Consider the following 27598-nt stretch of genomic DNA (forward strand, 5'->3'; position numbering starts at 1 on the left):
GGCCAGCTGCCTTGGAGTCTTGGACACAGTTGCATTAAAGCAACAACACAGACACAGTAATTGGCTAAACACGGTATAACGTCATAAGTGCTTTGACATTTTCAAAAGTTGCCCTTCTTGCTTTGTGATTTGTTTGCCAGGTGAAGCCCAAGCCTGGGACATAGGCTAAGAGAAAATAGTCCAGGATAAGGCTTCACCTGGCAAAAACAACCACAATATGAACAATTTGAGTGCATTGAGTTTGTATAAAATTGTATTTATTAAACAGCATACATGATTAATTAATAGGAATCGGTGCATTATTAACATTATTTAAAGTGAAGACACTAGATTAATTTGGGTTTACTGCATTCCTTGACCACATCTCGCCAACACATCATTAGCCAACACAGTCTTCTGGTCCAGTCCGTTCCTCGTGTTGCCTTTCACAGTGCAGTTTGACTACAGTGAACTAGAACCGACAGCGGCTGACTCCTCTTCTTGGGAACACTAAAGACAGTGTGATACAAGACTGTGAACTTGTGTCTAATGGTACCATTATGCTGACAGAAGAGTCCCATAAATTCTGCCCTTTCACCTGCTCCACATGGTTATTCTATGGAATTCCAAGGATTCATTGACACCTGAAATCTAAACGCCACATGGTCCACTTATATCTGATCTCTTAATTTTTGCCCAAAGTGGTGATAAATGCACAGAGGACACAAGGACAATGATCCCCAATAACCAACCCTTCCTGCCGCCCCATCAGGATAGACAGTGATGAAAACGCCATGGCCGTTTCCTTGGTTGTCAACAGAAGGGAGGGAAGGCCGGTCTGAAAGATCCGGTGGAAGGGAAGACGTGGAGTTATGGTCCACAGTACAGCAACAGTAAATAAATATTATTTTTTTTGCAGTAGGAGACAGAGAGGTGGGGCGTTGTTATTTCTTGATGACTTCCTCTTTCAGCTTCTCAGCCAGGTGTTTTCTCTTCTGGAGCTTCTTCCTCTCCTCAGCAGTGATCTCCTATGGAGACGGAGGACAGGAAAACCAGTCAAGACACAAACAAGAGTCTCACCTGCCGAACTGAGCTCCTCTGAGCCTCATCACTAGTTGATACTGGGATGCATAGAGAAGACCACTGAAACAAACAAGCACGGGAATGGCCCAGGTAGCACAGAGCAGCTCAACAACCTTTCAATGCTGTTTGCTAGTTTTTAGCACCCTGAGCACTACAACAGTGCAAAGTCCTATTGTAATGCAAGGAATTACTATTGCTTGTCCAAAACAATTGCATTTTCAGGGGCCTAAAGTGCTCACATCAGAAGTGGTGAAAAATGTGTAATTTCCTTTGACTCTTGGTGGGGAAAAATGGCTCAATGGCACCTGCTACAAAATTTCAAAGATGATGCAGTAAAAGTTATCAAAAGCTTGTGTTTTCATCAAATAGTGTGGCTGTGGTGAAGCATTGAATGTCCACATTTCGATGTGTTACAAAGTGCTTTGTAACCCAAAACTTCACATCATGAAGAGTAGTGACCTGAATACATCTACAGTAGGTGGGGGGGGGGCTAAGGGAGGCTTTAGCCCCCTCTGGTGGAGGCTTAGCCCCTCCGATGCCCCCCTTCCCAACAAACCCAATTGACTGACTAGCCCCCACTCTAAATAGCCAGCCCCCCCATAGAGTCCACCCCAGTCAGAATTTTCTGGAGCCGTCGCTGCCCACAACCCTAGTCATTTTAGTCTTAATTGCAACTGCTGTCTTCTGAAAACCAAAGCTTGAAGATTTGAAATAACTGAATAATTTTTCATTAACCGAAAACTGTCCCCGAAGTCTCAGTTACTCCCCAGCAGTAGAAATTAGGTGGCTCAGCTTTTCTCTTATCGAAGATGGACACTAGGTTGGTAACCAACAAATTAGGTAAGACGTAGAATGCCAACTCCAAGCATTTTATTCTAGAGACAAGTGGACTCAATATCAGTTCTGTTTGGACAGTGTCACACTCATTTTGGAGTGCCACTTTGGAGGTGTACAGGATACATTTACATGCGATAAGAAAAGCTTTACATATACAAATAACTTAACATGGGATACAGTGAAAAGGAGCCAACATTCTTTACACTTCATGGAAAAGCTGTGGATTGTCCTAATAAGGAGAACTTTTTCTACAGGGAATTGTACATTAGTGTTAGAAGTGTGTGGGAGTAAGTCAGAGGGAGCAGCAAAAAAAGCTAATTACAGCAGCACTATAAAATAGGCGACACATGTGCATGTCTACATGTACTATTTCACACACTATTCACACTTCTAATGAAGCCTGCTTCTGGACGAAGTTGAGAACCCATAGAGCTCCATTAGAGCAGGGGTTCTCAACGTTTTTGGCCGGGGACCCCCGGAAATGCTTTGGCAATGTCTCGGGACCCACGCCCCGCCCCCTCCCGACCCCCAATATAAATTGACTGCTACAATAACCTTAAACCATTTTGGGCGGGAACCCCTTTTGGTGTTTTAAGCATTGTTATAATTTAGCTATTGAAAAATAGCAGATCTACAAGCTCATAGCGCGCCACCGAGTGGCGCACTACGAGCTTGTAGGTCTGCTATTTTTGAAAAATCGTGAAAAAAAAATAAAAAAAATATTTTTTTTTCTTTTTTTTAAAGATAATTTGGGGACCCCCCAAAATAATTTGGCGACCCCCCGAGGGGTCGCGACCCACGGGTTGAGAACCCCTGCATTAGAGTGCAAAGCCTGTGCTCATAGAACTACAGTACGCAACTATAGTCTTTCACATCACTCCAAAGCAGCTGATGGGTCACCTTCTGTTTAGAGGAGTTTGGAGGTGTGGCAGCATGTTGTGCTGGTGGCGGAGGTGGGGTACAGACCCCATTCTTCTGGGTCTGGCCCATTTCCACCTGACAAGGCCGTACAAGGCCAAGCGACAGGCAGGGAGAGGATGGAGAGAAAGAACCCAAAGCGAGAAATCAAAATAAGAATGACAAGCTGGGAGCAAAATATTAGTGCAACAAGAGATAGAAATCAATTGTAATCTAGAATGATGTGAAATTAAAAGAAGAAAAGAAAAAAGACAGAAGCACCACACAAATACATATTTGAGTGAAAGTAAAAGTGAAATTAAAATCAGGGATTGAGCCTGTGGCTGTTGTGTTGTAATGTATTACTGTATGCCCTGGTGACAAAAGTTAGCTAATTGAACATTAGCTAACCCCCCCCCAGTCCTATCTAATATGCCGACGGGAGTGGGACCAAGTCCCACAGCTGCAGTGAGTGGAGTGGGAGGTCACAGACGGGGCTGGTGTGAGAGTAGTTGGGTCATATATAATAAACCTTCAATCCTCTGCATTTGTTAGCCATTTTTACATAAAACAGAATAAAGCAAGCAATCAGCCAGTAACTGTAACAGCTTTATCAAAATGGAGAAAAAAAGAGTAAATAGTTCTGTTAATAGTTACAGTACCACAAAAAGTAGTTGCATTACAGTAACCAATGCATTACTTTGGTTAGATATGTGATCGTCTACCAGTATTGGGAATACTAGACACATATCTTTTCTCGGGTCAGCAGCTGCTTCATTTCACCTGACAATGAGGAGTTTCAACCGGGAGGGCATATGAACACGAGGAACATGGTATCCCTTCAAATCTGCTCCTTGCTGAACAGGCGCCCTTACAAACCTATAGGAGTTGCTGCTAGTGCAGCGACAGAGAACTTCCTCCCCTGCCGGCTTCCCAACCACGAACACAGACAATTGTGTTTGTTTTAGCTGGAGGCCCCGTGGACGAATCTAACCCCAATTGACATTTAACTATGAATTCTAACAGTATTATACAAGTACAAGATACCACCTCCTGTGGTGGACAGTATGTCTGAGGTATGGATACGGCCTGGATACAGCGTGCTCGACTCACTTTGACTTTAATCAACTGCTTTTCTGTGTTTCTCATTTTCTATAAAGGTTGCTGTATTTACCGGGATAGCAGGTGCTGCCGTAGGGCTGACAGGCTGTGGTTCTTCCGCTATCACCGTCTGTTTCGTTTTCTGTTGTTCCTTCTTCAGGGCCTGCAGTTTGTCTCGCTGCTGACGCAGATACAGAGCCCTCTGTTGGAGCTGCTCCTGCTGGGATGCTGTCAACTCCTGCAGGAGAAAGGAGACAGGCACAGAGAATCATTACACACACAAGATTTATGTCTATTGTCAAACTAAGGTATTCAGGCACCTTCACGTGTAAAGTGACCAAAACCGTAAACTAAAAATGTAAGATTCGTGTGGCTCAATTTTTGTAATGTGTGGTTCAGATTCAGAATGCTTTGCATTGCACTTCTATAAGATGTTCTCTAGTACCTGTGAAGCACAATTAATCATCACAGCCATATTAGGATGCAGAGACAAAACGCAGGCAGAACCAGACGAAATCCGACTCACAGTGTATGGCTTTGAGATGCCAGCCTCCTTGCGTGCCTCATCCAGCCAAGGCACGGCAGCAGTCTGACTGTTACTGCTCTGCTGTTTGGTGGGGCTGACTGGGAGCTCACCACCTTTTACTGGAGCCCTCACTGCTGGAAGAACTTTGGGTTCTGTATACATCACACACATTCCGTTCAAAGGCAAACATTTAAACAATGACCAGAGCACAAGTATCCAGAGCAAGCAGTAAAGCAAGAACAAACAAACAAACAAAAAACAATCATTACATTATTTATAACACAGCAACTATATCTTTTTTAGTTTTTCAATGAAAATAATTACAAGGAATGTAGTGTACATTTCTTTGTTTAGACACAAGGTAAATTTTACCAGTGTTTCCACATAGTTGATTGAAGTCTTGGAAGTGCATACTTACACTCTAAAGGCTCATACATAGTCTGGATTTTCGGTGGTTAGGTGACCACCGAACTACAACATGACGTCACAAGCCGCGGTGAAGAGCAAACCACCGCCACCGCTCCAGCCCTTCTCCCCGTTTTTACTCACCACCGCTCAACGTTATTTCAGCTCCGGTGGTCAGCTCAGCACCGAAAATCCAGACTATGAATAGGCCTTAAGGGCTCTATCGTATGCCATGCCTTACCCGGCATTAACCATTTAGGAGCTTCCACTATCCGGAAATTGTATATTGCGGCCACGCAACCCACTATACATTTTGCTGACTCCTATATTTGCGGTGGAGGTGTGTTCGTGGACGTGTTGATGCGCTTTCCTTGAAATTGCTATCTTGCCCACACAGGTTTAGGACAGCGGAAAGCGCCTCTTCAAACCACCCGCAATGCGAATTCCGTTTGATAGAAGGTTGCAGCTGCCTCAGCACAATTTTGCAGAACATTCACAGCTCAGAGGTCTCGTTCTGTCTTAATTCTCCACAAATCTCTGTGATTGTAATTTTACTATAATCAACAGTGTCAATTCCTTGTGTCCATTGTGTTTATATAATTGTCTATTCAAAGAAGTTATTTGATTTGTGCCATTCATTGTACTCGCTCATTCAGTTTCATCCATCCATTGCGCCGCAATTATTTAATGGATTACAATAATATAAAATTCCCCATAATCAGTAACACGTAGATGATACTTGTGTCAACCAAATGTGGTTTTATTGAAAGGCAATTAAAGGTTAGATGGTAAGAAAGCAACAGGTGTCCTTTCCAATGTTATTTCTCCTCAGTTCAGTGCAAGTCTGTTTAATTAATGCGATTTTCCAAACTTTGCTTCTTGCTTGATACCGTTTCATAGAGTAAAATACACCAAATCACCAAATAAAAACTGGAACTTTATAGATTACAATCATTACACAGAGCTTTGAATTTAAAAAAAATGCTTCAGATTTTAGCGAGTTATAGCTTAATGAAATAAAAGTGTTTTTGTCTGTTATGCATCAATATGGTTCTGTGCGGTGGAAAAAAAGAAGAAGAAAAACAATGGCAGGGGGGAGCACAAAGTCCCTGCTTTATTGCGAGTGAGACTGTGTTGGTCACGGAGTGGATGATAGATAGAGGAGCTAGCCTAATGGACACACGAAACAACCCTCTGTATCAATTGTAACTGTATACGGTAGCAAGCGCACTCTTCCATGGGCCATAGTGTAAGGCAACATTGCACTGAGCATAATGGGTAATGGATAGCGCAGTCTTCTCTTAAAGGGAATGACATGGATCACGGTGATTGGTTTCATTATTGTCGCCCAAACCACACCTATGCATAATGTAATGGGTAGATAGCCATTTTTATAGGAAAACGCCTCTCACGCAATGCTAAATCCCAAAATTACGGATTTAGTGTTTGACACAAGATAGGGCTTATTCTGTGTTATGTCAAGCCATGAAACAAGTCAAATATGATATAGGAAGGAACGCGTGCATATTCTGTTACAAAGACTGAGTTGGAGACCAGGGGCAGTACTATGCATGTCTTAAGTACCAGGTCTTATTACTTAACTTATTAAGACCTGGAGGCGTGATCAATGCCATTTGGCTATTCTGAGTGGCCAAACAGCATTGACCACGCCTCCAGGTCTTAAGTTAAGTCATAAGACCTGGTACTTAAGACACGCATAATACTGCCCCAGGAGAGGTGATTCACCTGCGGTGAGTTTTGAGGCAGCAGAGGAGGAGCTGGTCTTGGGTGGACTCTTCTGCCCTCCTTCTCCTCCCCGTGTGACAGGCGCCATGGCCTCCTCTGTCCTGGCAGGTTTGCAGCTGCCCTGCAGGAGGTACCAGCAGTCTTTCAAACGGCTGTTTCCAGTACCAAACACAGACACACAACAAAAAGGACTATCGGCTAGTTATTGGTCACTGCTGCTCAGGTATCTACAGTACAGCTACCTGGAAGCTGCTCAGGTATCTACAGTACAGCTACCTGGAAACAACGGTTCTCAGGAAGACTCGAAGTGAGTGCTTGTCTAAGCTGAATTCAACACTTCTACCAAACAATACATCTGTCTACTTTTGAGTTTCCAATCAGTTACAAATGGCACCCCTTTCATTTAAATTTCACATGTTCAAATTACTTTTTCATGACATGACCGCAGTGTAAAAAATAATGGTTTGACTTCAATGGTTCAGAAACTTTCAAATGCAACCAGTCTCATCCTTCTACAATGTTCAAAAACGGCATACAACAATGTGATGACCAATAATTGACCTTCTTGACTTTAGAGAACCATATCTCAGAATGTCAGATATTGAGTTACATGTATAATCTATCTATAAATGCACCAAGTCTCTGTCTGTCTGTCTGTACATCTGTCTGTGTGTAAGTAAGTAGCCTTGCCGAGCCATGAGGCCCATAAGGCAGGAGCCTATCTCCTGTTTCTGTAGCGTGAGGCAGCTTGATGTACAAGTACACCCCCTGGACATGACTAGTATGTCGCAGGGACTTACCCCCAATCCATCCCTTGATGCTAAGTGTCAAACAGGGTGGCACTGGGTCCCATTTTTAGAGTCTTTGGTATGACCCGGCCCCGACCTCCCAGTCTCAGGGCAGACACTCTAACCACAAGGCCACTGAGCTGGTTACAAGGCCACTGAGCTGTCTGTGAGTAATCTACGTAAATTGAGAACCATTAGCCCCACCAACTTCAAATTCGACACACATAATGTCAAACATGATTACCGTAGAAGCGTTTCCATTGACTAGCGGGGGTTGCTTCTGACTGCTACCCTCTGCCTTTCCCTCGGGTTTGGTCTTCGCATGGAGGAGCACAGAAGAGGACTTGAGAGATTTGAGAGTAATGATGGAGGCGGGAAAGTTACTCACAGGAAACTGACAAACTAAAATAAAAGGCAGCTGCAAAAGGCCTCAACCGCAGGGTTGGGGTCTCAGACAGTTAAGACGTTCCACACCACCACAGGGGGTGCAGTGCCCGGTGTTGAGTCGGTCGGATCCATGGTTGTCCAGAACCGCCCCCCCAAAAGGCCTCTGCCCGGACTCTGGATCGAGCCCCTGCCCAGCGTCCATATATGGAGCTGGCCTGTTCCGACCTCACACAACACTCCATATTTGGGCATGCCTGGGACGGAACTCCACAAGCTGGCCTGTTCTGAGATCCCAACACTCCATATTTGGGCATGGCTGACACAGAACTCCATATATAGGAATAAAGGGACACAGAGAGACACATACAGAAATCTGACATCATTCTGACGTCGGGCATAAAAGGGACACAGACATAGGCCTAATATCTGGGTGGGACATGCATTGCATCATTCCAAGTAGGCTAGTGCCCAACGGGCACCGCCGTAGAGGCCCCATGGGAACCTCTAGTATTTAAAATGTCATGCCCACCTGATCTGAGTCATTGTGGACAGTGACATACACTACAGAACAAAAATTATGCACAGACAAACAGCCTCATTACAATTGTTTTGGAATCACTGCACTAATTAAACTAATAACTACTCTGATGACATTCTTTACTCACTCTTTAACATCACTGCCAAAATGACAAGATCCAAGAGCAAACAGTCTTAGATGTGTGCATTAGTGAAAACTACTGTTTGCACTAATGCACTATTATATAACTAATACATAGGCTATTGGTATTCAGAAGATGTCCCCCGAATTAGCATCCAATACCAAGAGCTAAATGCAACTTGCAAGTCATGCATGCCAGAAAAGAAATCCTAGCAGGGTAACAACATAAGCTGATGTCAGATTACATCAACTATTTTGTTGTTATTTTTCATTTTGAGTCCTATTCTCAGGTTATCAATGTATCCCTAGTTGCAGCAAATAAACTGTAATGTGGTGGATTATTATTAGATCAAATGGCTACTACTTTGCATAACAACAGGACAGCTTTAACTGTGTACCTGAGTGCACGTACGTAGCCTATACGGTAAGCATGCACACTTACAGCAGTAGGCTATGGCTCCAGTAGGCTACTGCTGCTGTGAGGTGTTCTGCACTGACTGCACACAAGAAGAATGCCTCCTCCATCAAAGAACAGATTAATTCGTCCAAAGCAAACCTTTCAGTTTCGCTATAGTGTGCAGTAAAGATGTTTGTCTGACTATTTTAAGTCTACTTTTGTGTTTGTGTCTAAAACTCTCACACACTATTTAACAATAGGCTTAGGCTATATCAGCTGTTCTGTGTGCATGCCGCGATCCGCACATGCACATGATGTCATTAAAACGTTGTGGTACCAGTAAAAAAAAACACCATGACACCACTGCTTATAATGCTATAATGTCAAACATGATTACCGTAGAAGCGTTTCCATTGACTAGCGGGGGTTGCTTCTGACTGCTACCCTCTGCCTTTCCCTCGGGTTTGGTCTTCGCATGGAGGAGCACAGAAGAGGACTTCACACCAAAGGAATGAGAGATTTGAGAGTAATGATGGAGGCGGGAAAGTTACTCACAGGAAACTGACAAACTAAAATAAAAGGCAGCTGCAAAAGGCCTCAACCGCAGGGTTGGGGTCTCAGACAGTTAAGATGTGATTTAGGGCTGTCGGGAGTCAAATTTTTATAATCTTCGATTGTTGAAATTGCTTTTATCACGTTGCGCATGCTCAACAATAATGTTTGGGTGCATCCACTGCACACTGGCAAGTTCATATGGATGTCGGTGCCATTATTGTGTCTGTGTTGTGCATGCTCGGCCTCGTGCCTGTGTGTGTGTGTGTGTGTGTCTGCACTGAGACTGAGACAAACCATGTTGGTTCAGAGCAGCAGGCAAGACTCCCACACCCCATAAACTTGACTTAAAAGTAAATTATGACAACTATGTAACATTCTTTATCACTGACGCTGCAACGTCGACCTGTGGCTATGAACATCGCTGGGGACGGTGGATAGAGAGCCCATTCTCGTTAGGAAACGTGCAATGGTTAGGGCTGTGGAATGGTGGAAGGATCTCGCTATCATGTTATAACGACTACAAAACGGGTTCACCTGCGACTCTGCGAGTAAGGATACTTACCAGGGCAGCGTTACTCTGTTGGCTGGGAGTGGAAGTGGCCCTCTGCCCTCCGCAGCCCTGTGCCACTGGCTTGTCTGAGCCACTGGCAGATGCACAGCCTAGCTCTTCCTCCATTAGAAGCCTTCGGGACATTTCCTCATCATACTCCTCTTTTGACTTCCTGAAGCGCAAGCAATAACAGACATAGAGACGGAGAACAGAGAGCATAAGACCAGAGTGAAAGTACCAATAACTAATGCTTATCACCTCCTTATCCATAGGTGAGCCTAGACAGAGAGTTGGCTCAGTGCTACATTCAAAGTAACCCAGTCACTGAGATATGCTCTATTGTAGCTTGCTCGTCATCAGCAGGGCGCTGCCTGACACAGTGGCATTTTAATTTGATTTAATACCAGCTTAAATTGAGAGGAAACTCAAACCTAGGACTGTGTACGGTAGCTGATAGGCATACAGTACTGTAGACCAGGGGTGGGCAACCCTTTAGGGCAAATATATGATCACTTAGCCATGTTGTGCCAGACAGTGAAAACTACCATTGTGTTATGGCTTATTATAGGCTGCTAATAAGAATACTACAAGCATTGAATAAGCCAATCATTTAATAATTAAACGTAACAAAGAAAATGAGTCAATAATTTAATTTGAACAATAGAACAAGCTATATTCCGAGTCTGACTATCTGGGAAAAGGGGTTTTATGCACATTTGCTGTCAGCAACATTTTGATAAAGAAATCCCCTCAATAGCCAAATCTGATGGTAGATCAAACAGCGGTGGTCTGTCACCTAATAGGGCCTGAATAAAGTTAAATGGACAAAATCTGAAATATATGCCTATGATCAAAGTAAAGTACAAACGCTTCCCTTGTTTGGATAAATTTTTCATCATGACTGTAGCCCGGTCACCTCCTTAAAGGCAACAGTGTTTAATTCCTTACATAGAGGGCGAGTCATTGAGAGAGCCATTGACTGAGAGTAATTACCCTTCCTGGACCCTTGAAGTTAATGAAGATGGAAAATATCATCTCAAATGTATTTAAGAAGCTTGTCCAAATACTGAGGTAAGATTCGGTAAATGTGATTGTTGAAAAGGTAAATGCAAAAAAGGCATTGTGTGGGAGGATTAGCGAACACTAATCCCTTTTACCGTAACACTGATTAGCACTGAGCCTGCCCTGCAGGAAATAATGGTAAAATAAATTATCTAACCACCTGAGGATGATTGGATTGATTCCATGACCACTGGCTATTTGTCATTCCTTTTCTGCTGTAAACCTCTATACTGGCGTCCTCAATTTTGCAGCGCAGAATGGCAGACCTCCCATTCACTTACAACGGCCCCTCCCTTTGTACTGGCGCCCTAACTTTTGCGGTCAGGTCACTACTAAAATGATTTGTTAGATATTAGTTAGATAAGGTTAAGGTCAAGCTAAATGTTATTGTCCACAAGCGAAATTTGTCTTGGGCTTTCAGCCCTGTGGCTGCAGCCACACACAAAACATCAGTGACGAACAAAACAAAATACATAACATAACCTAACATAACAAACTTTTGCACACATAGTGTGGTTATCGTAATCCAACCTCTCAGTCACTGCTGTTTCAGATAAGAGCCTTGTTTAAAATTTTAGTTGATGCTGGTACAAACCTGATTAACTAATAGTACAAACCTGATTAACTAAAACCTGATGTACTTCCACTTTGTACCTTCTCCCAGAGGGCAGAAGTACAAACTCTCCATTCAAAACATGGGTAACATCACTGACAATTATTTTAGCCTGTTTTAGTGTAGCCTGCTCATAAATAGACTGCAGAGAGAGGAGTTGTCTTGCCCCTATGATCTTCCATGCAGTCTGCACCAATCTGAACAATTTGGACCTCAGTTGCACTGAGAGATTACCGAACGCAGCTATATGTCATTAATTATAAAATGTGCTGATCTACAAGCTCATATGCGATGAGTTATGAGCTTGTACATCGGCTATATATGTTTAACTTTCTGAGTAGGGCTTAAGTGGATATAGTCCAGATTTATGGTGCTATCTGCTAGTCATTTTCTACCATGAATTGAACTACCCAATTCTTCTGAACTGTCAAAATATTACACTGAAAATCCATAGTGCATAAGGGATGTTTACGCTTATAGTTTTCAACAGGCAGGTCTGGGGTATGGGGAGATGTGGAGTCTACCGTACACTGTTTTGTCTGGCAACACAATAGCTTTTGGTAAGTTGTCTTCACCGCAGGACAAAATACTATGTGATGACAGATGTCAGAACATGAAGAGTGTAATTTGAATGTGAAAGTGTGAGAGGGTAGATGCACAGCCTGTGAAAATTGTTAGTGAATTTTTCTTTTTAACACTGTTAACGTTTTCCTCTAGTGCCACCCTCAGGCGAAAATGTCAACTACAGACATACAAGATATCTTATAAAGTTTACTGATTTGCCAAGCCCATGGCTTTTCCGATAGCACCACGCATTCAAATGACCACTTGTTTTCTGTTTTAAAGACACTTTGTGTCTTTTTAATAATAATAATAATAAATTATATTCATTTCACTTTAAACATCACATATATTTGTCATGAATTAGATCAATGGGTTTCTGCTCGGTTTGTATTTGAGAGGACACTGACTGCAAGTGCATTGCAGACAGCAACAAGCAGTTTAAAGCTTGAACAGGAAGGAAGCTTTAACTTCACTAAATAGGATACAGGTTCACCATGGCCCATTTGCTGTTGTTTGCTAATCAATTTATCCCATGCTTTCATACTGTTAAACTAATGCAGGCAACAAATTTAAGTGTGGCCTGATACAACCTCCACAGCCTAGAACTGCTAATTTCCTGTTTTAGATCAACGCGTAGGCTTGTTCCTCGAATTCAAACTGAAGCTGTCATACCACAATCTAAAGCCTTGCAAACACACCACTAAGCCCATGTAGGCTGCACTAGTCCAGATCCCCAGGAGATGATTCACCATTGGCTAGTAGCCAAAGCAGTCAGGTAAGACAAAGGGGATAAAAATACTATTTTTCTGCCTGTTTAGTGTCAATCCCTCAAGCCAAATTTAGCGGTGCCCTTAAGGAGCTTAGCTTTCTGCGGTGCCGATAGACATGGCATGTTCTATTTGACAAGGCTGTCCCTAGCAAAATCCCATTACACCGCAGGGCTGCTAAAGTGATGGGGATCCTCGAATGCTTGACAACAAATGAGCTGCAATAAGAATGCAGCAACAGGCCTGGGCCATGGCTCAGTGGTCCAGGCACCTTGGCTGGCAATCCAGTCTGGCAGTGTGCCGCGGGTTCGACTCCCGATCCTGACGGCCTTTACTGCATGTCTTCCCCCCCCATCTCTCTCCCCATTTCCTGTCAGCCTACTGTCTGTCCCTCCATGAATAAAATAAAGACGAAAGCCACACAAAAAAAAAGAATGCAGCAACATAAAGTACAACAGGCACGGGACTGGCTTTTCTGGTAAATCAACAATCAAAATAACAAGAAGGCAGTGCATCAACATCACGCAGCACAATATAGCCACTTAAGGGTATATAACCTAATCTACTGAATCATGGACATTACCTTATATGGTATGAGGTACAGTATAAGGTGTGTGTCTCACCTGAGAACCTCCTGCAATATCTTCATTTCCTGCTGCTCCAGCTCTGACATGACATCCACACCATCTGTCAGACACTCTGGAAGAGCTCCTACACACACACACAAACAGTTATACAGCACTGTATTTGGGTGTGTAGTGCGTGCATGTGCATATGCCGTGTGTGTGTGTGTGTCCTACCGTTCCTCTCCTTGATGACCCTGAGGGCCTGTATCTGTAGCTCCATGTTTTTTTGGACCATCAATGAGCGGAACATCTGGAAGTCATCTGTGGCCAGAACCGGCTGAAACACCATCTACAGAACATGACCACCATGGTTAGAACACCACTAAACTTCAACATGACCAAGTGTACCCAAATGTGGGTACATTCAGTATAAATTAATACTGAGGATTTTATTGTGCTTTATGACAGTGGAGAGGAACACTCCAGTCCCATTCAGCTCCCCCTTTTTCTGACACTTCATAGATAAGGAGGCAGATTGTCTCTATTGTTAAGAGCACTCCTTGCTCAAAAGCACTTCACCGTGAACAGCACAGGCGTCATTCAGCATTCTATTATGGAGTAGACAAGGCGTGGGAAAAATTGGGGAACCATTTTCCCCAAAATGCCAACATTTTGTGGATTGGATAAATAGATGAGTGTGTTATAATGGATTATCTGACAGACTTGTTAGATAATGAGTCACATAAGTTCCTCTGACGGAACAGCATGGTTCAGGATTCAAACCTACACGGTTCACTCACTGACAACCCTCAGCACTTCTGGCAACCACCCAATATTATTTAGGGTTATATTATCTTCTAAACAGGGCTGTTAAAATTTGTTAATTAATTTTGTTCATTAATTCATGGAATTAATGCGTAAAAAAGTTTTACCGCAATTAACGCAGAATGACCAGCCCAATACATCCCATAATTCCAACCACTCTGCAACTAGTCGTCTGGTGGTTGATAGATCCAAAAAAAATTCCAAACAAGATGGACAGAGAACCTGTGTGTACTGTGGCCCTATCTGGATGGGGGAAGAACACAAGTCGGTTATTGCCAGAAAGGCTACAAAATTTACGTATAGGCAGTGGCTCCGAAAAATGTCTCAATGGAAGTGTAAGCAGACCATCTCCAACCACTGCAGGGCTATTTATATTGGATTTTGTTTTTTTAATGATTTGTACTTTAATTTTCTTTTGTATATAAGACATTGACATAAACATAGACAAAACAAACACATAACAAAACAAAACAAAACAATATAACAGAGTTGCACAGAAATATCCCGCAGTCCACCCCAGCCCCAATTCCAGACATAATTGGATTAACATGCAGTAGTACTCTACTATACATATTTGGTTAATGTTTTATTCATTCAAATCAGCTTCTAGAAATCTTTAGATATAATATAATGCTAACCAAACTATTCTGGACATTTGTAAACCATTACCATATCTAACATACTGTACTTTTTGCATTCTTGCAGAAGCTAGTGTATATTAGTGCTCTTCAGCCACTGCCTTTGCCACTCTCTCTCTTTCATCTCCCACCCCCTCTCTCAATCTCCCAATGCTTCAGTCTAGGCCTACATTACATCCTGTCTGAGTAACGTAATCACAGCAGAGAGCTTTTCCTGGCACCGTCAACTACTGTAGGTTCATCGTATGGGTCATGTGAACTCACTGGCCTCTTTTTGATGTCTATCGTCACAGAGATCCACTCCAGTCTTTCACTTTCACTACCTCTTCAGCAGACACACACCAATAACACTAGCAATGTTTTAGCAGGTGTATTTAAAATTGTATGTTCTTTTGCTTGGGCTCATTTTACAAAAATGCCTGTAAGATATGAGCCATTAAAGACATTTGGCGTTATCATTCATAACCTTTTCTTCCTCTGTTCCTCTCACTACTGATATAGTTGAACAAAAGACTCCTATAATGTTGCCATGTCCTAAATATTAGGATGGTTAGGGCGACCTGATAGCCGATTGGATAGACCGCATACTACAAGGGCTCAAATGACAGCAAGCTTACAGTTCAGTTCCTAGCCGGACCATTTGATGTGTGTCAATATATGTTCCTGACCCTCTCTACACTGTATATATCTAATCAGAACCCCCCCCCCCCTAATATCAGGTGTTGCTGTGATAATAAACCTTTATCGCAGCACAAAAATAATTCCCTCTATGTCACTTTCAGAAATTTCCAATCACACTCCAGCTCATAGTCAGGGGATATTAATAAAATATATAGGCTCATGCCTTGAGGCTATAGAGTTGCTTTGTTGAGACATGGTTTTGGGTTTCCATTATAAGTTATATTGAAGGTTTTGGCTCCTTTACTTTACTCGAGTAAAATCACTCATACTCATACTAAGTATTTTTGAATCTGAATTATTGTCTTGCCTCATTTGTGTATTATGTTTTATGAGCATGTTCAGATCCTGCAGATTCCCCTAACACAAGTGAAATTGTAAGTGATGAAACCAAGCGTTGAGTGGACAAAATTGGAAATGGAACACAATCAAGCTGATAAATATGTTCTCTCTCCTGATTGGAATGTATCATCCAAAAAGTCAAATAAGGAAGTTGTATACAACGTAGTTTCAGGAGTAGAGGCCTCCTTCTGCTTATCATGGCCACTCCCCGCTCACTATCTCCTTATCAACATCACCTGCCTTCTCTTATCAGCCGGGAAATCCCCGTCACAATCACCACAGTATAAATACACCTGCGAGTTGTCACTTACTTGTTCGAGAAGGCCTGTATTACAGCCAATTAGAGCACAGGACAGCTGTGCTCACTGCTCACAGACACTGTCTGTTGACTGTATCGATAGATGATCAGATGATAATATATATAGCCTTTATTCCGTCTGTAAATCCCTGTGTCATACATATTGGTAGCTATATTAGCCCAATATTGCTGTTACGCATTTCACTTGAATAATGTTGATAAACCGCATCGGAATCAACGCTGCAAACTTTTGGACCTTGTGCACTCTGTGTGTGTGTGTGAAAATCAAGATTTAACGTCCTGTTTCGCTATAGCACGTGTAGCCTACGCTATCACAAACATTTCGCCCTGTGTAGCCTATTCCTGTACGTGTGCACGCAGAGAGAGAGAGAGAGGCGTCCTGTGTCTGTCTAGGCCGGGTGTCGCGCTTGTATCACGGCATCCCGCATGTACGTGAGATGTCAAAATGAATTCGAATAAAAAACAAATTATGCAGCCTATACTGTATGTATCCGGTCTGGATCGCATCTTGGTGAACTCTTGCAGTGTGTTATCCCTAGTCGGCGATCAATCGTTTAGTGTGAAAGCCACAAAGATATGACAGTCGATTTAAAAAAAGACTCCTGTAGTGTGAAATACATAACAATCTGATGACTCGCCGACAACTATGAAAGTCTGTAGGGGCCATAACTACACAGTAACAGGGTCAGTGTAACAAGGTCAGGGTAGTGAAGCAGGACTAGATCTGGAGATCTAGAGATAGATCTGTGTGATCTATCCTGAACAACCCAGCAGACATACAGTACTGCTGACCACTAAGCATAATTATGAGAAGAAGGGTTACTCTATGTGCCTTGTTAAAAAACATAATTTCAGTCTAAGGCTTCATTTTTTACTTGACTCTTATTACAAATATTGTTTAGCATTTTCACCTGAAAACAGTGAGTCATGTCAACACTTTTGTCATTTTTCTCAAACTAAAAAGTATTATGCAGCATAGTAAAAAAAAGAATAGAAGATACATAACATAAACGTATCCAATCCTCAATCCTTCATTTGTTATTTAGGACAACAAACAGTATTTTGTGGAACAAAGCTCAATGTACCTGTAAGGTTTTTGACTTGGCAAAGGGAGAGGTGCAGGCTTCCAGAAACTGATGCTCATTGATGCCAACCTCCTGCATGTAATTCTCCAATAGCTTCTCCGCCTGAACAAAGTAAAGCAGCTTACATTATCCCACACTGTTTAATGAGCCAGCAAAAACAAAACTGATGAGTCATGGGGAGGCAATGGATGTTAACTATGGCACAGAAAACAAAAAAGGGTAATTTTACTGTTAGGCCTAATCATAATATGTGACATAATCACAATAATATTTAGCATAATCATCATAAGATTTCCATGTAAAAAAAAAATCTTATTTAAAAAAAGAATTGTTGAAATAGCAGATCTACAAGTTCAAAACTATTTCCAGATTTTTTTTTTATAGTATTATATTTAAAGTTATTACATTTGTAAGTTTTTGCCATATCTGCCCTGTGCACCTTTTGTTTAGAAAGCCCAAAAGCCAAACAGAAATGTAATTTTTACAATGTTCCAAATGTTCAACAACAGCAACGCATTTAAACCGTTAATCGCAATTATTTGAGTGACAAGTCAAATTAAATAATGGTGACAGCCCTGTTTACTGTAAGACTGGGTAATATATTGATAGTATATGTTTATATTGATTTTCTTTTTTCAATATTGATTAGTATATCAATATTGTGATATGAGACTAGATATCGTCTGGGAGTTGGAATATCGTAATATAAGTGTAGTGTATAAGTGTTGTTTTCCTGGTTCTGATCACTTAAGCCTTATTCTATACTTTCCAAAACTTTCTAAAATATTGAAAATGGCATCATTTAACAATATCGACAATAATATCACTTTAAAATAGATATATATATTGTGATATATGCACATAATCACCCATCACTACTTTGAACTTGTTAAACTGTAGGGTAAGTAAACAGTTGAGTATCATCAGCATTGTACTCACCAACTGCTTGTACTGCTGATGAATTTCTGTGTATGTCAATTTGTTTTCATCTTCATCATCAAAAACTGTGAGGGGGGGGGGGGGGGACAACAACAACAATAATTCAATTCAATTTTATATACTATGCACCCATCATCCATTCTGTCTCTATGTTATGGCAATAACAAATCATAAATGTAATATGCACATAGGTTGCACATAGGTTTTAATTATATATTTGATGTTATCTGCAGTGTTATCTGCAGTGTTGGGCACAACACTGCAAAACAGTGAATCATAGCTAATAGGCCTATTAATTAACTGTAATAGACCTATTGCTTACTCCACTATACTTGCAGGTATTCAAGCCTCAATTCTTACTGAAAAAAACCCCACATCAAATAAATAATTAAAACCAGTGTTGGCAAGTTAAGCTACATGTAGCTGACCCGATATTTGCATTATATGCAACTATATGCTTTTGATTGATTGATTGATTGATAATTGATTGAAGTATTTATAAACAGTTTGCAGAATTACAGTAGGCTACATTTCAAGCATAACTCCAAAAACGTAACTGTGAGTGGACGACACCATAAAGCATTATACACTTACAAGAGGGTCCACCGTTTTCAATTCATCATAACTGCTGACTACCTAGCCTACATGTATTTGGGCCCGGGGTTTCAATCCATGTTATTCAGCTAAAGTTTTATTAGATTTTTATTTAGTAATTGTTTCGGGTCCATAACATTACAAGCAATATTTTAATAGAAAAGTTACAAAACCAAGGTTTCCCACTCCCAGTGTCCTTTTATGGTTAGACATTCAGCGCAAATCCAACAAATGCATTTTGACAGTACTTAGGATACACACAATGGCTGACTGACAGTGACTGCATTTGCAGCCATTCAAGAGCTAACTCACAGACGTGTACTGTGAATCAAAACCTTTCAAATCACCTTTAAATCTGGCTGATCTTAAAGTGTAATCAAAGCACTCGCAAATGAGGATTAAATACCGACTGTATACGTATATGTCTAAACACTCGCATGGATTGCAGTGTTCCTATCAAGTATAGGTATCGTATCAAGTATGTAAGTACACCTGAAACTGACTGGAAACATAACCAAATCACAAGTTAGCGTTAGGCTAGCCGCCATGCTACCATGTACATGATTTTACATAAGCATGTAACGTACATCGCCATGATGCATCAGATGCATGTCACAGACGTCAACAGACACACAGCACATCCTGTTCTGCTAATCGTCGTCTTCTTTGATTTAGCAGAAACATGCAACTATGAGGCGTTTAGTTTTGAAGATAGCTGCTACCAAACCATGTCGTATCGTATGGCGGTGTCGCGCACCGAAAATAAACCTATCTACAACGTGAGCTTAGATCGGCTATCGTCTATTTTCGCATATGCGACGCGCCGATCCAAGTAAACAATCCGGTTGTGATGGGTGATGGGTCCGATACCCAGGGCGCATTTATTAGACCATGGATGTCTGTCCAAAAGGAATAATGATGATGGTCATCAAAATGCTCTAACTGAAACAATGACTGTCTGTCACAATGATGTACGTACGAGCGTCATGTGAACCAAGGCTATTAACTAACCTGTGCATTTGTTTTCCATGAAGTCTGTGACGGGGATGACCCACTCGGGACTACCGAGGTAGCCAGCGATGCTCTCCACCACCCACTCCCTGTCATCCTCCTCAGGCTCAGCCATGTTGGCTGCTGTGGAACCTTAGCACCAACAACAACAACACTGGATCAGCGGCACGTCCCACTCCTCCACTCTAATGACGATGATGCACAGCTCCAGTCCCAGTAAACAGACATTTGGTTCGAACCGATCTACTTTCTTAAACTATCGGTACTTCATTTGTACATTTGATGGCAGCTAGCCGCTACTGCAATTCCAACACTCTCGGCTAGTCGGTTTACAGTTCCATATTGCTGTGACAATCTCCACGCAGGGAGGCAGAAATACGCAAGCACTCGCGGTCGTGGGTGCTTGCGTCTGGTCTGGGTGTCGAAAACGCTGCCGCTGCTGTTGACGCCTAATCGGTCTCCAAGGCAACTGTGACGTCAGCAGAGTCTCCAGAGTGTCGAGTAGGAGAATAGCGACACGTTTTGATCTCGCCGCAAAGCGGGTGCCTATGGGCTATAGTTCCAAACATTGCTCCTATGGCTGGAACTATCCCATTGAGATAGAACGAGCTTTTCCGCATTCCATTGTTACAATGGGAGGCAACGCTAGTGTCGCCACTCTCTTACTATATTACTCTGGTCTACTCGAGAGTTTGCACATGGATTGATTTGATTGATTGATTGAAATATTTATTAACAGTTTGCAGAATTACAGTACATTTCAAGCACAAACTCAATACAAAGACTGTTAACTGTGAGTGTACAGATAGACACTTCTATATAGACAAAGAACAGAACAGGAATTAATCATAATGGAGGTAAAAAGGGAAAAGAAACATATACAGTGAGGGGAAAGGGGGGGGGGCCGGGGGGGGGATTCAGATTTTATGGGGGCCCCTCAGTGGTTGTGGCCCTAAGCGACCGCTTATATCGCTTATGCCTAGAACCGGACACACACAATAAACAAAACAAACCAGAAGCCAAATTATAATTTTGTTTTTATTAACAGTAAAAAATAAAATGTGCTGATTCGGTAATTCTGCAGATCGAGTGCAACAACAATGACACTAGTAAATATACATTCCTTTTGTATTTTTGAAATATATACTATTCTATTCATAATCATGTCTTCTTCTGTGTACAATTCATAAAGGCAAGACATGCAAGCGATAGTGCATGCCAAAACAACAAAATGCTGTAAAGGCAGGGCACTTTACAAAGCTTTTACAGAATACTGCACAACTCCGAAGTCCTCTGTGATGTTTTCCTCTGCAGTAGCCTAGTATTAGAGTTAGGGTGGCTTAAATTACTTTATCCTCTCGAGAGGGAACTACAGGTGGGCGTGCGCCGTGCACATTAGGAACGAGTGGAAGGCAAATTTATTACAAAATAGGCCTATGTTCTGTGGAAATAACATTTTCAGTAATATATTCCCCACCCCCACTAGGTAAACAGTCATACTGCTTCCAGATTTCCTGGACAACATCAGTAAGATTCAAGAAGGTAACAATCTATTTCAAATAGTAAACATGCACATAGTTGCCTGGATAGTCTCAGAGCTATAACTGACTTAAGAAAAGGCTGTATGTTACCCATGTGCCCTCTAGGTGGCAGTCATAGTATTAGTATAGGTAGGCTAGTAGTAGTAGCTATTATAGTGGTTCTGACATCAGTGTAACACTTAACATTATTTTGAACATTATTGCAGCACCAATGACTATGAACAGAATTTAAAGAGACCCAAAGAAGGCTCTTCAATCATATGTCATATATCGACTGAAGAAAGTTGTAGCATATTCTATTATGTGAGGTAAGTCCATGGATAGTACTATATAGCAGATTTAGATTTAGTATATGATTGCCTAATAATTAAACAATCTTGAAAGGACAATAATGATGATCCCTATTGTATCAATAATGCACCCCCTTCCAGACCCATCTGTAGGCTACACCAAAGATCATAAAAATGTAAAACATGATAAATAAAACACTTTCTTTCGATATCCACTAGGTGGCAAGAGTTAGCCATTCGGAACAGTTCACATTACAATGTAGTCTGACAGGGAGAATATAGATTTTTCACAACAGTCAGTACCTTGGCCACGTACATCCTGTCTGTGCTTATTATTGACATCTTGTCCTGACCCATTGTATGGCAACCCAGTCTAGACATCTGATTTGTAACACATACATAGTCGGGGGGAGACCTGTATCACAATAATGCCCTGGATAGATTGCTCTGTGGGTTACCCATTGTCTCACAATACATTAAATGATATGTGCTTTCGGATGATTAAGATAAAACTGTGAAAACATGCATAGAGATGAAGCGTCTCACTTTTACAATAAATGTATTTGACATGAAGAACAAGCATTGCACAGAACATGCCTGGAGAAACGTGAGGGTTGCTAAACAGAAGTCAAAGTCCTGCATTTTCATGACAGAGCAAACGGTTCAGTTCAGAGCAAGCACTCTTCACCAATAAACAAATATAAATACCCTACAGTAGCCTATCTCTAACTTGTCCACATGCTAGAAGTACAGTAGCACATACAGGTACACTAGGCTACATTGGTGCATGGTATTGCTGGCTGCAGGCCTTACCAAAACTGTTTTCAAGCATAACAAAATGTTATTCACAGGTGCATACACAGTAAATCCAGAATATCAAAAAGTGTCATTTTAAGTAACACTTAAAATGACACTTATTTTTCTGTGTGCACCTAGAGCATCATAGGTTCAGAAGACCCATAGACTGTTGAAATGCACATACAAGATGTCCAGAGACATGAGAAACATACAGCAATGGCTGTTACAACACAAAAGCATTTTTGTTCATGCCTCTGGGTGTATTTATAAGCACATGTTCAATATTGTGTGACTGTTATAATACCCTATTATGGTATTGCAAGCCCCCATGTCCTTGATGTGAATGGCAGATTCTGTTAAAAAATTCAGTATATTGACTTGTCTAGAAGCAGACCATCTGGCCCCTCCCTCTAACTGTTCATTACAATATCTGTTCAATAAGTCACAACACCGCATTCAGACGAATGCCATAGTTAGTTACCATGTCAATCTAGTGGCCCTTTTTTATCCAATTTGTCTGTGGGCATTGGAACAATTTAAAAACACATTTTCTATAAGGAGCGTTTCAGAATAATTGTCCATATTCAATTAGTGAAAAGTAATATTGCATCTACCGGTATCTTACACTGTGATGAGTGGCTGCCACACCTAGGCTATGCTGTGGATGTCATCTCATTAGTGTTGCTTTGCAGCTGCTCTGCAGCACACCATGTCAACAATTAAATAAATTAAGAGTGCCTTAAAACATGAGTTCCGTGAGTGCTGGTTTTCTCTTTTAGAGAAATTTCTGTTTATCTCATTAGTGTACCATAGCTTAAACACAAGTACACAACATGAGGGTTAACACACAAAACAAGTGAAAAGTCAGACAAGGAAGTGTGATGTGCTGAATAGGCATGATGACCATGAAGTAAAAAATGTTTTCTGTACAGCACCCTACCTCACGAGTACATCTAGTCCCATAGTAGATTATGTCACCAACGAGAATATAGAATGTTTGCTCAGCGCATGCAGGGCTACTGAATGACAGTAGTGTAGAACATACTGCTCATGGGCAGTTCGTTAACATTTGAGAAGTATGTTTTAAACTATGGGTCAGGGCAGGAGCTACAGGTTAAGGTCTGACTTCTTTCACTGGAAGAAGTGAAGTTTCTTGTTTTGGATCAGATTTTAAAACAAAACAAAGCCACAACTCTCTCTTTAGCTGCACTACAAACAGGTGGGAATTTGCTCCAGGGTGACATTAAACAGCCTTCAAGACTACTAGAAATTATTAGTAGTGTGCTCAGTGTTCATCCCTAACAGCAGAGATAGAATTATCTGCAGAGCCATTAACTGTACCGTATGGGCAACTTTACACAAAATGGTTTCAGTAAAGAACCAGAACATGCATGTCCATCTTGTATTAGCTCTGGTCCATAGCCTTCTACTGCTTCTACGATTCTGCCCTGCAGTATAAGGCTATGGGACTTTCAGTTTTAAATCTCAAATCGAAATCAGACCAGCCTCTCCTCTTTAGCGTATTTTAAAAGAACGTTTTTGCTACTCACCAAAACAAAGGCGGGTTGTGTCATTAGAAAGCCTACTTTCCTTAGTGGACGCACTCTGAGCCCCCCACCACACGTATAAACGGTACTTTTTGGCCAAAAAGGGATTTTGTTTCCACCGGAAAAAAAATACTTTTAGTTACTCCGCTGCGCCCTCTACCGATATTGCCCAGAGAACTGCCTCATAGAGAATATTTTTCCTCCGGTGAAAAAAAATCAATTTCTGGCCAAAAAGTACCGTTTATACGTGTGGTGGGGGGCTCAGAGTGTGGCCACTAAGGAAAGTAGGCTTTCTAATGACACAACCCGCCTTTGTTTTGGTGAGTAGCAAAAACGTTCTTTTAAAATACGCTAAAGAGGAGAGGCTGGTCTGATTTCGATTTGAGATTTAAAACTGAAAGTCCCATAGCCTTATACTGCAGGGCAGAATCGTAGAAGCAGTAGAAGGCTATGGACCAGAGCTAATCTTGTATAATATTATGCTACTTTAGGGCATAGTTTGGCATAAGACATTTATCAGTTCCCTTTCCTCACATACTGTACGAGGCAGGGGTCGATCAGTCTGTAAAGGGTTATAAATCTGGTAATGTTTAGGAAATCAATAAACTTCATCTGTTCCATGTCTTCAAGACAAATTCACTGAGAGAATAATCAGCAGCCGCCCTTGAACATCATAAGAAGTTCCTACATTTATTTAAGATCTACCTCGACTTTGTCCTACCTTTCAGTTTAAACAATCAAAAAATAAAAAGGCTTGGATTAATTCTTTATTGAATCCAAAAGTGCAAGAATAGCAGGAGGATTTGGCTTCCTAGGAGTCCATCTTTGTCTCTCTGCGGGAGATATGGTCTGAATCAGACATTATGTTTTCTTAGCATTTTGTCTTCTATAAAATTAGATTAATAAAATGCTACCAAGAACGAAATGGAAGTCCATTGTCATCATCAGACGAATGTCATTCTCCATGTCCAAACATTAAGATGAAGCAAAGCCCACAAGGCTTCACAGGGACACAGTGGACAGCTCTCTGCTGCCGCTGCTTTCAATAGACTGGCTGGGTAGCAGTCCTGCCATTTTGTCATTGTGGTAATTAATTTTGATTTGCACCTGTCTGTTGTCTAGGTGACTGGGTTCTTTATCTTCGTAGCTGCCTATTGGCACTGGTCCACTACCTCTATCCAAGGGACTAATATTGCTTCGATCCTGTTCGTTGCCATGGAGATCGGTATTGTCCTGTGGTGTGTTTTTTATTGGAGCCGGTCCGTTGCCATGTTGATTAGTTTTGATTGGCAGCAGACCGCCGAAGTGGCGTTTTTTGCAGACAGGCACCTTATTACAGACCTTATTGGATTGTAGGGTGCGGGTGTAACATGAAAACCAGTCCCTCTCAAACGCAGCCTTTATCTGCTCCACTATTGTGGAGTTCTTCTCCTCTATGCCCTCTGGCTGGCTGATCACAAGACCAGCTCCCGCGTTGAAGGTGAATTCATTCCCTACCCAGTCAAGGTTACCTGTAAGGATAAAAATAAATAAAGGTAAGACAATTACCAAGTCAGCAGTTACCACAGTCTAAGACACGGCTTTCTTTTCAGAAGTTTAAGTTGCTTTTAGGTAAACAACAAAACAAGTGAAAAACATAATGCCTCAATGATGAAAACGACAAGATAAGAATTAAGAGTTGTATAAACAGGTGACAGGAGGTCTAAAGTGTCTCTCTGTCTGTCTGTCTGTCTGTCTGTCTGTCTGTCTGTTAACAGTTTTTGGAAAGTCACTGAAGGGCGTTTTAGAATAGACCTCAGATCTAAATGGGTTAAGGAACTCGAATCAACGGGAAGCCAAAGAAGTACAGGTGTATATTTGATTCTAGTGATGACGAGGACAGTGATGTAGTCTCCTTTTGGCACTCAGGGCAGCCTACAACTCCTGCTGGGCTGTCACATCGGTGGCCTGTGATCCATCAGAAAGGTTTTTTACCTGATTTATTTTAGGCCCTCTTTGTGTGTCCACATGAGAGAGTGCTATGTGTGCATTCCAGGACTGGGCACACTGGCTAACAACTGTGACCAAATTAAGCTAGGCTCACACTACAGGAGTTGTTTTGGGCCTGTTTATTCCCAACTGAGATAAACTTGTACTAAGCGACATTGGCTCCACCATTGTCTCTAGGCCATCACTACTGTTTTGCAGCTGTAAAACAACGGATGGAACCTGGTCACTTTGGTCCAGTAACGGTTGAAATATCAAGAAGGACAACTATCCATTTAATACATGCTCTTTTTTTATTACTGATAATAAAATAAATAACAATTATTTATCTTAAAACATGACACAAATGTGATACACATTTGCATATTGTTTTGTGTAGTTTAGGGTTGCAAAAAAATCTAGGACTTTTCCTAGATTTTTCTTCTGCTTTCAACACAATACAGCCGGACTTGCTCCTCACTAAAATGGTTCAGTTACACATTAATCCTTTTGGTATTCAGTTTTATCTTAAGTTCCTCACTGACAGAATTCAGTATGTAAAGGTAAACAAGACACTCTCCTCTCCCATCAGGACCAGAGTTGGTGCACCCCAAGGTTGCATTAGCTCACCTGTACTGTTCACTCTTTACACGGCAGACTGTAACACCTGCGAGTCAAATCAGTTTCTTCTGAAATATTCAGATGATTCTACGCTAATAGCTCTGATGACTGACAGTGATGACCCGAAACAGTACCAGTGTAGCGTTGACCGGCTTGTAGAATGGTGTGACAAAAATAATCTGATTATCAACACTAAGAAAACTGAGGAAATTATATTTGGTCCTGCTCCCGGTGATAAGACACCACCGGTGACCATCCATGGTTCAGCTATTGAACAAGTCCAATCTTACAAATATCTGGGGGTGATGATAGACACCACCTTATCATGGTCATCTCATATTGACTATATTTGTAAGAGGATACAGCAGCGTATATACTCCATACGCCGACTTAGATCGTTTGGTGCTAGCAGTCAGATCTTGTCTCTTTTCTATACGTCTGTTGTTCAAACTGTGATGTTGTACTGTAGCACGGCCTGGTTTAACAGCCTATCAATGGTATATAAGAACAAACTGTATAGCCAAATTAAGATCTGCGCTAAAATTGTTGGTAGGCCAGTCGAGGTTGTGTTACGTTCCTTTAAAGAAGCCCAGACCAAGAGCATGCTTAGACTGGCGAAGAGCATCTCCTCTGACCCCTTACATGTTTTAAATGATGAATATCAACTGTTGCCCTCCATGAGGCGGTTTAGAGTCCCAAAATATAAGAAAAACAGGCTAAATAACTCTTTTGTACACCAGTCTGTTCTGCTTTTAAACCAAAATCGGTAAACCAAGAGGATATGTTCTATTTTTCTAGTTCCTGTCTGCTTCTGTGAGTTGTGTCCTGTAATGTACCTTGTGTAATGTATTGTGTAATGTGTATGTCCTGTCTGTATCTTGAACGGTGACGTCATGGACGCAAAGCAAATTTCGTATTGTATCG

The 27598-nt window shown here is 41.5% G+C and overlaps 2 protein-coding genes across 4 annotated transcripts in view; both read right to left on the bottom strand.

The window, feature by feature from the left end:
• Positions 1-235: 235 nt before the first annotated feature.
• Positions 236-20384, bottom strand: cfap36 (cilia and flagella associated protein 36). 3 transcript variants are annotated; one of them, XM_079512013.1, is made up of 13 exons: positions 19913-20384; positions 18308-18372; positions 17369-17470; positions 13716-13830; positions 13539-13626; positions 9922-10081; positions 9202-9300; positions 7607-7705; positions 6575-6695; positions 4424-4575; positions 3971-4135; positions 2800-2895; positions 236-1007 (listed from the first exon to the last, which is right to left on the bottom strand). In XM_079512013.1, exons 1-13 carry the CDS (start codon positions 20025-20027, stop codon positions 924-926), a joined length of 1461 nt encoding a protein of 486 aa, XP_079368139.1. In that variant the 5' UTR covers positions 20028-20384; the 3' UTR covers positions 236-923. The 3 variants fall into 3 exon arrangements, with proteins under 3 accessions (XP_079368139.1, XP_079368141.1, XP_079368140.1); XM_079512015.1 differs by lacking the exon at positions 19913-20384 and adding an exon at positions 19489-19656; XM_079512014.1 differs by lacking the exon at positions 2800-2895 and having other exon boundaries at positions 19913-20381.
• A 4706-nt stretch (positions 20385-25090) lies between these two features.
• LOC306930871 (inactive phospholipase D5-like) overlaps positions 25091-27598 on the bottom strand; it is a gene marked incomplete at its 3' end in the record, with an annotated part of 110290 nt that continues 107782 nt past the window's right edge. The window contains exon 10 of the mRNA XM_079511967.1: positions 25091-25599. Coding sequence (XP_079368093.1) covers positions 25091-25599 — 509 coding nt within the window. The remainder of the gene's footprint in view (positions 25600-27598) is intronic.

Source organism: Electrona antarctica, assembly GCF_951216825.1.
Source record: "Electrona antarctica genome assembly, chromosome: 10".
NCBI classification, from domain to species: domain Eukaryota; kingdom Metazoa; phylum Chordata; class Actinopteri; order Myctophiformes; family Myctophidae; genus Electrona; species Electrona antarctica.